At 33.8% G+C, this 12,427-nt stretch overlaps 2 protein-coding genes across 7 annotated transcripts in view; one reads left to right on the plus strand and one right to left on the minus strand.

The window, feature by feature from the left end:
• The window catches only part of LOC149901268 (glutathione S-transferase 2-like), a 279,112-nt gene that overhangs the window by 24,556 nt on the left and 242,129 nt on the right, over positions 1-12,427 (plus strand). The gene's annotated exons all lie outside the window — the stretch shown is intronic.
• The window catches only part of Pde11 (Phosphodiesterase 11), a 193,616-nt gene that overhangs the window by 5,564 nt on the left and 175,625 nt on the right, over positions 1-12,427 (minus strand). For all 6 annotated transcript variants that reach the window (XM_090111838.1, XM_090111837.1, XM_090111839.1 and 3 more), the window contains 5 exons: positions 5,264-5,422; positions 3,456-3,590; positions 1,008-1,157; positions 667-717; positions 35-289 (listed from right to left, as the gene is read on the minus strand). In XM_090111838.1, coding sequence (XP_089967964.1) covers positions 35-289; positions 667-717; positions 1,008-1,157; positions 3,456-3,590; positions 5,264-5,422 — 750 coding nt within the window. The remainder of the gene's footprint in view (positions 1-34; positions 290-666; positions 718-1,007; positions 1,158-3,455; positions 3,591-5,263; positions 5,423-12,427) is intronic.

Raw genomic sequence — 12,427 nt, forward strand, 5'->3', positions numbered from 1 at the left:
GTTTTCCGCGGTTGTTGCGCGTGACGTCACTAACCGTCAGTATCGCGAACATCATCTGCGCCACGTTGAAGGCGTGCCGCCAGTTGTGGTAGGTGACGTTGCGGTAGTTCTTCTTGACGCTGAGCAGCCAGCGGCAGAGCACCGCGTAGTCGATGTGGAAGCGCTCCACGAAGTCCAGGTCGAGGAACATGCGCAGGCACGCGCCCAGCGTCTCCTCGTCCGACATCGAGATGTCGTCGAACGCGAGCTCGTGCAGGCTGAAGTGCGCGGACGACGGGATCCGCAGGCTCTGGAATATTAGATAGATTTGTAAGAAGAAGAAAGAGAAATATTGTTCCTTTTTTTTATCTAAACTAATATTATCAAGCTGAAGAGTTTGTTTGTTTTGAACGCGCTAATCTCGGGAACTACTGGTCCGATTTGAAAAATTCTTTCGGTATTTACTTATTTCGGTTATAGATAGCCCATTCATCGAGGAAGGCTATAGGCTATATTATATCATCTCGCTAAGACTAACAGGAGCGGAGCACTGCGGGTAAAACCGCGGAGCACAGCTAGTATAGTATAATTTAGCCGTTTAATTAAAAGCGTACAATTAAAAACATCATTTATAAAGACTAGACTGTTTAAAGACTAGGCTCTGTTAAATAAAATAGGTTAACTTACCCGTAACCTTTGCGCGTCATCTAATGATGCCGATGCGTGGTAACTTAAAACCTGAAAAATTATTGCGAAACAATGAGCTGTTGTTAAATGACTTATCAACCTTAATATTATCTATAATTAATAAAAAACGTGTTATGTACCACACACGGAAACCTGAACCTGGGTTAAGTTGCCAAGTATATTTAAAAGTATGTCCAAACAATGACAAAAATATATTGAGTGCACGCTACACTACACAAACTCTTTCTCCTACCATAATTTCCAATTAAAATTCCTAACTACATGGCGTTTCACACAAATACTATCATATTATAAATCGGTAAACGGTTAAAAGTACTCACATCCAAAGTGACACTCTGTTTCGCCATCGCGGTGATCGCCTTTTCATACATGTGCGTGTTGTGTATCCCCATGCCGCAGAATATCGCGAACGCTTCCACGAAGTTCTCATCGTTCTTGGTAAATAGTAGGTCGTCGAATTTGTTTATTAGCTGGAAGAAGTAAAATAAATATTATGTATTTGTTTGTGAAACAGAGTCGATGTGCTAGTGGTAAAAATAGGTATCTACCATTATAATAATAATCCTGGTATTGTTTGAAATTAGCACGTTCAATTAAATGGTGGAGGTACCACAATAATTATTATAATTTCGAATACCGTAAAATGACCCCTACAATATTCAGGAGATCGTACTTTTAATTTTGCTAGTATTTTCATAAAGAAAATAAAAAGAAAATTTCTTTAAAACTGTCAATTCATTATAACCCAGAACGTAAAATATCTTAACAAAATTCGACCGTGAACTCGTGAATTAACATATTACGCCGACTCATTTACATGCCGCTAAGAATTCAAAGAGATGAAAACGTCTGCCAACAAAAACCACATTGACGACAACGCTTAAATAAAATATAACGTTTATCGTCCTCTTTTTTTAGACTTTCTGTAATCCCATTTAAGATAAAGGCTCTAGCTTTGAAATTTATATAACCTTTTAGTTAAGATTAACAAGTTACAAGCGCAATTGGTGAAAGAATCTTATTTTCCTACGCGAAACAAAGTTGCCGAAGAACCTTTTCTAATTACATATTCATAAACGTACCCTTTAAACCTTCGATTAGAATGATTGTTCGTTAAGTAATTGCGTGAAGCTATATATTGTTAGAATCGGAAACTCTTTATTTTGTAAATTTGGTGTTTTACAATGCTACTTTAATTACAGCAGATTTTACGTTTTCGACCAAAACCAGAATTCTTATATGTTTATATCAATAACTGTCTCTCAAGAAGCCGGCTTTTATCTCCAAGATAAGAACGTATTCAGGATAATTTTTTCCTCCACCTACAATGCCTACGTATACCTACAAATAACAACGGAATTTATTAAAAAATTTCCGCATTAAACATTTCCACGAGAAAATAAGGCGCTATATCACTTAAATGGGTTAATTAGAACCGGTTTAGATTTGTAACGCGTAAGCCACCGAAGCCAGCACGCTGTATCCTTGTTTTGTCGCATACGACCGCAATGCGCAACGTTACCCACATTTGCTCAACAATCGTTTGAATTTTTCATTAAAATTGTTAGTGTTTAAGTGCGTTCTGGATGTTGATAGTGTCATAATTTTTACGTACATTTGTTGCGAACTTTCGGCGCTTGGTTACGGTTATAGTCGTAATGCGCAATGAATAGAAAAACATACAAGGAAAACACACACTATACCAGCATTTAAGTACAATCGATATAGTTAATTGCCCAACATTATCTAACAAGAATTTGAGTTTTTAAACAACGCTTTTTTCTATAAGTGCCTTTTCAGTTATCAGTAATTACAGCTCCAAACGCGGTAACTATTCTTTATCCACCTTACAATGGCAAAAAATACGTACAGACGTCAATATTGTGTCTAATAAAGTATTTAGTGTTTGCATCATATCCAAACATGTTTGTAACCAAATAAATTATTAAAGGAATGGTTCAATTTCGATGAAATCCTTGTTATTGATGTTATCTTTTGAGGTAGATAAGTATCAAATTTCTCGATGTAGAAAATGTTTCTTGTTTGATACATCATCAGTTACAAATAAAATATCGTTTCCTAGTCTCTCAAAAATAAATTATTCGATACCAAAATATCAAAATACTGCAAGAATTCAATTAGTGTTTTGATTACAAATGTTTGTAGGCGAGCCGTTTCTCCTTTCATGTCAAAGCTTATTAAAATCTGTACTTCATTTCGGTAATTAATACCGAACGAAGAACGGGCTCTTTGTGATTTATTGCTAAGCTTTCTACGCAATTTCTCCAACAAAACAATTCCTAACGAGATTTAAATTATACTTCACGGTACTAGTTATATAAAAGTATCCTTTATACAATGTGTACTAAAATAAACCAAATTCTAGGAAATATAATAGAATAGAAATTAATTCTCGAATTCCTAGTTCAAAAATATAAGTTCTGTTCAAGTCTCATAACGCTGTGGTTATTATCGGCGAACGTAAATAACTTGAAAAATGTTTCTCAAGAAACTACAATTAAATTCGATTTAAAAGTGTTCCAATATTATTATAAGAACTTTAACTTCTTTCTTTCTAAATTAGAAGTAAAAAAACGTATTATTCAACGTAGGAAAAACTTATGTTATCATTATTTTAATTTCATAATAAGGCTGATAGCGATCCACAGATCTGTCAAAAGTTCACAACATCCTCACAGATAATTAAAGCAATCCTCAACACGAGAGTTAACAAGCATAAACCCCATTTAAATTCCCAAAACAATTACCTGTATGACACCAATGATCCGTCCCTCCGAGTTTTTGATCGCCATACACAGGATCGTGTTGTGCTTGAAGCCCGCGCCCTCGTCCACTGAGGGGTCGAAACGAGCGTCCGTGTAAGCGTCCGGTATGTTTACTGTCTGTGAAAGATTGATTAATTATTTAACCTATACTAATACTAGCGATTCGCCCGTGGTTTACGTTTTTTTTTTTCATAAAAACTATCCTATCTCTCAAGTTGGATCGAACTGCACATGGTGTGCGAATTTTATTATAATCGGTTAAGTGGTTTAGGAGTCCATTGAGGACAAACATTGTGACACGAGATTTATATATATTAAGATTATAAAGCTGAAGAGTTTGGGCGCTAATATCAGGAACAAGGGATGCGACTTGATCTTTCAGTGTTAGATAGCCAGATATGGAGGCAGGCTGAAACCCTTGGGAGCAGACAAATGCGTGTACAAACGCGGGTCACGGTTTGTTATATTAATGTTATAAAACATTGATATCTTAATTTTACTAGAAATGCATAATAATTGTCTATAAATATTAGATAAAGAGATGTAACTTTGTTACTTTAGCAAAGAAATATAATATAAGGTAGTCCGCTAGTTTGATGAATGAGTTTCTGGAACTCTATAAATAGAAAACTAAATATAACAGGGAATAACTTAATATTATTTACGCTAAGGAATCTCGGTTTCGAAGCAAAAATAGAAGCAACATATTTCCTACAGCTAGAATTTAACTATCAATTCGTTATGATTTATCACACATATCATCAAAGGATTACACTAATACCCAGGTAAGGTATTAGATAATTACGTAGGTATTAGGTAATTACAGTAATCCCGTTTGATATCAAGGTTGCTGAATTTAAGCAGCATTTATTGAACGCCGATTTCTGTGTAAGCTTTATCTATACCGTTGGATACCGAGGGATTTCTGGCGATTAGCCTTTAAGCTGCTTCTTTAGCATATTGCTTCATCTTTTTCAAGCTTCATTTATAAAATCGCGCTACGTAACGTTAATACCAGTAGGATTGATTTTTTATAAAATATATTCATGGAATTAAGGAATTCTTTATTTGTTTAGGATGAACACATAATGTAAGAATTACTTATACTAACTTTTTGGAGTTCCGAGTTAAAAATGGATATTTTACTTTTGGATAGCCCAAAAGCTGCTAATGCTCTACCTTCAAAATCTCACTACAACCGATAGACTATTGATTGAAAACGCTACAAACTGCAGAGGAAAGGTCATGTAAATCTACAATACTCGTTATAGGAACTGCCTTATCATCACCCTCCCAATATGAATATAATTAATATCTATGAAATAGGTAATTTTGCATAAAACTACACCATTAGCTAAATATTTCCTAAAAAAAAACACAAAAGGGACGGGCGAATTTTGTGCAAACATATCCATCGTTATCCCGAATGTCAAATTGGCGCGAAACAAAATACCTACGTAGACATTTTGAATTATTGTATAACTAGTTCGGTATATGCAAAATTACCAGAAAAGAGTCAATATACGATTTTGGCTTTCATTGTTCAGTAGGTACAGGGCATGGCCAAATTAGCCGTTTGTCTTCTCATTTCTTACCCCGGATCGACACGAGATAAAAAATTCCCCATATAACTTGATAAAAATGTAGCTTTGTAAAAGAATATTTGAAACCGACATGTATAACTTTATTCTTTACATTCAGAAACAAAATCATTCTTCATTTATTATCATATTAACTTTTATTATTGGTATAAGATAGTATAGCCATATATTATCCAAATATTCCCTTACCTCGCCAGTAGTGGCGACATATCCCGTGATACCAATGTTGATGGGGAACCTGCTCTCATACGGTGACGTTCTTGGTGTACCAGGCTCTGCGTCATCACCCGCCTCCAAGTCGAACACTCGAGAGAAACTTCCTTTCGACGCTTCGTGCACTAGCAGCACCTGGAATATATGACGATACTTTATATTTCTTTTTATTAATACAAAGAACATTAAAATAGGTGTTACAGAATGATAATAAAATTTAAATAGATAACTCGCTTTAGATACGATTGATAGATACATTTTAATTGGCAGTAATTTGCTATACAAATATTGCTGCAAGGTTATCAAAATTAAGATGCAAATGAGCCATGGAGCTATGTAAATATTTGATCTGAAGCAACTGCATTTAAATGTAAATATAGTAGTCAAAGATAAACGCGCTACCATTCGAGTAAATGCTAATAGTTTTCATTTAAAGTAATTACTATGAATGTGTTTCATTCACAAACATTTTTTTATTAATTCATCGCAATTTATTTTGGTCTTGGCCTTTTTATTTGCCTGCAAAATCATTTACACAGTTTATTTATAACTGCTCTGTTCAAGAGAACTTCTAGCTTTAAAATCGTCTAATTAAGTTTTGAACGTGTAAGTCCCTCTCTATTTATTTTATTAAAACAGACAGAGCAGAAAATAAACAGCCCTCAAGGAGCTAAGATGCACCGAAGAAATAGTCAAACAATAATAGAACAGAAAATTAATTAATTCTGAGTGCAATCATATAACTAAAGAACTTTAAAGTTACTTTAAAATTACTGATACCGTAACGGCACAACTAATTGTGAAAATTACAACAAGGCATTACCAACTATCCAATCAACAATAACGTTATTATCTCGAAAAGCGGCTTATGAATTTTAATGGGCATTTATCTGTTTAACTGTAAACAAAGGCTGTATTAAAATTTGATTTCATTTTCTGCAAACAACATTAATTGGGGTCTCGAGGTAAATATATTTCCCTGGACTATATTGTCGAACGACCGAATTGATCATGTTCGCTCATAAACGTAAAATGAATTGTGTACCTATAGCATTGCGGGTAGTCGCCATTTTGTTCACGAAACTCACAATTGAAATTGCCCTGTTATGAATTTCGAACTTTTATTCCATTTTAATGGTAATTGGTGTAAATTAAGTTTTATTTTAACTGCCGATGCTGAAATTCAATTAAATTACTATGCAAAATCCCTCGGTGTTTCACGTTTGGTTTTAACGCGAGGTGCAGGCTGTATTTTTTTTATTGGAATTGGATTTCAGGACGTTCGCATAAAGGGAATCTAATAAAAAATCCTAATTAAATTTACTCAAGAAGTTAAAATAGATTAAAGCTATCGTAGAACCAAGTAAATTACTAGATATCTTGTTCGTTTCATTTGCCGCTATTCTTTGGATACACAGTTTTCAAAGAATAGCATTTTCAAAAATATTGTTTTTACATGAAATTTTCTCATAGCTAGTTAGTTTCTAAGAATTTTATTCTTTCTTATTACGTAATAAAAATAGTGTTCCTTTGCAATATCTTCTTAGAACATAAATAATGACGTCACCGAATTCGCCTAGTCGCCGGACCATGGCAACTCCAACAAAATAGATTCTCCATTAAAGGGATTTTTTCATCCCACTACATTGTTGTTACGCAATTAAATTTTTCTTGGATGAGGTCCAATAAATCTTTCTTGAGAATAATGTTTACCTTCTTGAACGGATTTACGTCATATGCCATGGTATAATAACATTTATATTATTGTTCTCAAGAATATCATGTTGAAAGTAGAAAAATATAGACCTGATAAATAACAGAGAAAATTATATTCATTACAGTCTATTAGACCTCAAAGGCGTGGTATAATAAAGCCTCTTAATTACCGGTAAGGAAAAAATATATGAGGCAGCGTAAGCACATTGTATTCACTAGGGGCTAATAAATATTGACTTCACCTAAGACTTCACCTCGAGTACGGAGAGGTGTAATTTATTTATTTTCACACAATAATATAACTTTTACAATGTTCGCTCTATGTGCGAGTCATAAATTAGAAATGCACTAAACGGGGAATAGCACAGAAGGCGATATAAAAAGCTGCAATACATAATAGAACGTAAAATTTCTAAAATAGAATGCTAGTAATAAATAACGATATTTTATTTATAGGATAGTTGTGTCACATGCAATTGTCACTACACTTTGTGAGCTGTAACCTACATTTCTAAACTGCTTACAAAGACTGCAGTTTCGAAGGCTTTCAAGTGACAATTGAATAAACTACTTCAGCGTAAACGAAAATGCATAATGTAGTGAGCCTTACAAGGATTTAAAAATAAATTGTTAAGCTGCAACTGGGACGGTATTGCAATGCGATTGCAGGTGGCAAGGGATGCTTTCTAGTTAGGATTGAGTTGTGAAAATCTACCGAATAAAAATCTATCTAATTTGCTATTTGTATATCCGTAAATAATATGAGTTATTGATACGACAATAAATCAAGTGTGAGGTTGAATAAAGGTAAAAAGTACAATACGAAGAATTTCAATCACAGTTCCGCTAACACCATAAAAAGAAGTAAGAACGAGGATCAGATTTCCATGAACTTTTTCTTTATTAACAGAAGCGAAATAAATCGTTTATTTGCAAGTAAACATGGTATTATAACGCGAAGAAAAGGAATTAAAAATAAATGGGTGTGAACATTATAAACATAGAGTAAAGTAATACTGTGGGAGATTATAAATTCAGGAAGAGAGGCCGCGTATAAAGCATAAAATTAACAGTACGCGCTTTCCACGCTAAGCCATACAATTTCCCGCGGGACTGCTTTCCGGATTTAAATACGAGTAACATTTCATTTTGGAGTTACCGTAATATTCACAAAACACGGCCGAATTAATTTAAATATGACGGTTCGAATTTGCTATTCACCTTCCCATACAAGTTCAGAGGTGAGCCACAGTCCCTAATATTTTAATACGTTCTGTATACAATTGTTGTTCATTACCTTCTGTTGGGTTTCTAAACACAATATGTCAATATACACATTGATGTTGTAAAGCTAACACATTTAAGATCGGATTGAGGTAGGTTAGTACTTAGTACCGTAAACGCACATTAGTATATTTATATGACATATTTTAATTTAATAAATTACATTTCAAATATTTTACAATGCATTCATTAATCATAAAACAATACTTTCTAAAAATATTAAATTACATGTTTCTCATACTATTTCATTTAGAATTATTGATGATATAATTTACTGTAGCACGCTTTACGTATAGAAATATTCATTGCATTTTCTTTTCAGACATACAACATAGTCAATCACATTTACGTTCAAAACAGATCTATTGTCTATCATAGCGTTTAAAGTATTACATAACGCAATCCATAAACCGATTGACCGAGATATCCGATACCCGGTATCGAATTGCGTTAGGGTCGGCACAAACGGGCCACCGACCACAGCCACTAGTGGCCAGCGTAAGCCACTCGACACATCCTACTTAATATAATAAATGCGAATTTTTTTCAGGATGGATGGATGTTTGTTACTCTTTCACGCAAATATTACAAAACCGATTACAATGATTTTGTATTTTGGCACACACATAGAGGGTAACTTGAATTAACACAAAGGATAGGTTTTATCTCGGATATCCCACAGGAACGGGAACTATGCAGGGTTTTCTTTGAAAACGCGGCCGAAGCTACTGCTGTATTTATTACTATATTTTGTCACGGACACTTCTGTAGCGAGTGGTCGCCACCGGCTACACGTGTACGGTGCGTCTATACAAAATATATGAAAAATTGTGATCTGTGGCTGTCGCTGGCCACCGGTGGCTGTGGTCGGTGGCCCGTTTGCGCCGACCCTTATTGTCTCGAACGTTCACCGCCGATACCCAATCATCTGCCGATCTTATTTACATAACACAGGAAAGAGATCATTTCAGTCGCAATACATTACTTTTTAGCACAATGACGTCTGTGTTACGCAAATACCTCCATTTTAATGTGATATGCTTATTGATTGTATCAAATATGACGCATATATTAATGAATAGAAGAGTTGAGCGTAATGCAGGAGTGTTTCTTTTATTTGTTTGTTTAGATGTTTACAAGGGACGTTAAAGTGCCTTTGGGGTTAATGATAAATTAAAATATGCAAGCGCACATAAAATGTGTTAAAATCAATTAATAAAGCTCGTTAGCATCTTAGCTCTATAAAATATTGAAAATGGCACAATTTTTAATTCATAACATTCATACATAAACACAGAATATCGTGATGTTTTTTCTACAGCGTACTTATGTAGAGTATTGTCTTTAGATTAATACAGACTTTTATATTAATACGATAAAGTAACTAAAAGATTTATTGAACATTATAAAATTGAAAGAAAATTCAGACAGGCCAAGCTCTATTCAGACAGACCAAGCTCTAACTGGAAGCGACGAACGCTCGTACAAATTTTAAATCATTCTAACTGTAGATAGAATAAGAAAAAGAAAAATGCTATGACGTCGATATCGCAATTTCTATAATCCAATCAGTACCAAGTTGGGTTTGCTCAACATATTAACAAAAGTTGAGCTCAATTTTCATAATGTAATCACGTGTTTTATTCAAAATTCCAATTTGCCTTTCTTATGAAAATCGTAGGCCGGATTTCTATGCCTTTTACCGTTGACATTTTGCAAGATTTATAATGAAAAGTGAAGCCTTATGAGATTACTTTGTCGTCCGTCTTTCCTTAGAGACCCCTTTTCTCTCTGCGACAGGTATTGAGTTAAAATTAATATTAAACCCGAGGCCGACTTAAGTTCAAGAGAATACAAACTATACAACAATAAATGATTAAATATACATTTCTCTCGTTTTCATTTGTGCATTCAAAAAGTGCGCTATTCGTCAGAAGTTATGACGTTGGATGTTCACCTCAATATATGCTAGTAATTTAAGAGTGGACTTGATGGATTCCATATGTCTCTAAACGTCATACCCATTACCCATATAATTTCGGCGCTTTCTTTCGATTTCAAAGGGTGACGACGTAAATAATGCGAATTAAAAAGATCACATTATTGTGTTATATTAACCTGCTATCCAGTGTCACGAAAACGATTCTTTAATTTCATCCAAATGTTTCATATTCGTAAATATAACAAAAAAAAAACTTCGTATAGAACACTTTTTTTAATATCTTATATATTTTGATTCAGTAAATAATATATTGTGTTGATTAAATAAGTTTATCTAGTCACCAAATGTATTTAAAAAAGAGAGCTTGTACGATAATTTTATATGTTTCACAATCATAAGAAAGCGCAAAATCTATTCTTTGGAATGTTTCAATGTATCACCATATTATATAATTTGATTATTTGTGGGTAAAGCGTATTTATGACGACAGTTAAAACTAGGTAAACCTCGGTGCGTCATGTCTAATGCTACGTTCACAGAAAAGGGACGCATATTAATATTTATGTAACGATTAAACGACATCAAATCATGCAATATTTATAAGTTAATTCTTTCCTCGAATTCTGTTAATTAGACATTAACAATTTTCAAGGAAACATTTTATGTAGGTATTTATTTGTCTACGCTACATCTTCAAAGCACCACAGCCACATGGACAAATGAATCAAAGGGATTTGGATACACGTTATACAAAATAAGACATATTTCATGCGGGGGTATTGAGGAAATGCAAGATTTTGAATGTAAATATCTACAATACAGTAATTAATGTGAATTCTAAGAAAAAGTATATCGTAAAGAAAATCTTCACTCATAAGTCCATAATGATTTACAACATCTCAAAAACAGTTAAACATGTCAAGTGAAACTTATAAACTCTAACAGACCGCGAAGGCGACGTATCAAAAACCTTCCTACAACTTGGAACAAAGCATTCGTAAGAAGTGCTCATTATATTACAACCTTTATTTTCATCGCGTTTCGGTCGTATATCTCAATTCGGAAACATTGGCGGTGTTCCAATAATCCGATACAATGTTGTATAGTTATTCTTCAATGGGTATCAGCCAAGAACTGGAAAGATAGTAGCGGGCAACTTAAGGAATTAGTTTTTCGTACATCGTATGGTGCAGATATGTGAAAGAATACAAAGGAAATCATTTTATTTCTCTTCTCAAGTAACTTTCAATGGAGACAATGGCTAGGGAAAGTACTTATATAGCATTTCTGTATAAATGTATTGGATGAAACGTATTACGTCATTTGCAAGTTTATCATATACGCAAAATTTGGCTTCACGAAACAGAATTGTTTGCACAATTAAAACCCTGCTATGCGTATAGTTTATTTTATCGTTATGGCTGCGACGAGTTTTTCCAAATCCTTGACACGGCTCTTTTTTAAATGTTGTATCGGAAAAATAACACAAACGTAAATTCTTGCTACAAAATAAATAACACAGTTAAAATTCGCAACATACAATGTAGAGCATAATTTAAATATTGACAGTCATCTCATTGTGGACCGACTGCGAGTTGCCGACAAATATTAATTAGCATTCAGTTGTTTGTACGATAATCGCGATAAGACCGACATCGGCGCCACCTCAGGCCGACGCCTAGTCACTACAACACTAGTTATTACAAGTTCCATTAAATAGAATTTACCGGCGACGGATAGTCGGGGTGATACTGCGAATTAAGCCTAGTTTACATGTGCCCAAACACGCCTGAGTGTCATTAAAAACGTATTACTTAAAGTTACTTTACGTAAGACGTGTTTTCTGTACCGCTAGCTCTTATATTATGCTTATATTACAGTTTTGATCTAGTTAGTAACACGTTAAACCGAACAAAACAATATTTCAAAGCATATAAACACAATGTACAGTGATTATTCGATATCGAAAACTGCAATAATCCAGTTTATAATTTCATATCGCTGAAAATAATACTTTCGTTTCTTGATTATATTTGCGGTTAACTGAAGCATGCAAATTGGTTTTGCAAATCTTGTATGAAAATAGAATTGAGTATACTATAAAATCATTAAATTTTTGTTTCTTTTTATTGCTTGTCATAATATTTATATCGGAGAAATATTCTAATTTTTTTTTACTCGAAAATTATATTTATCCA

The sequence above is a fragment of the Colias eurytheme genome, chromosome 17 (genome assembly GCF_061535395.1).
Source record: "Colias eurytheme isolate Ceu_HAF_F1 chromosome 17, ilColEury1 Martin Lab GWU primary, whole genome shotgun sequence".
NCBI lineage: Eukaryota > Metazoa > Arthropoda > Insecta > Lepidoptera > Pieridae > Colias > Colias eurytheme.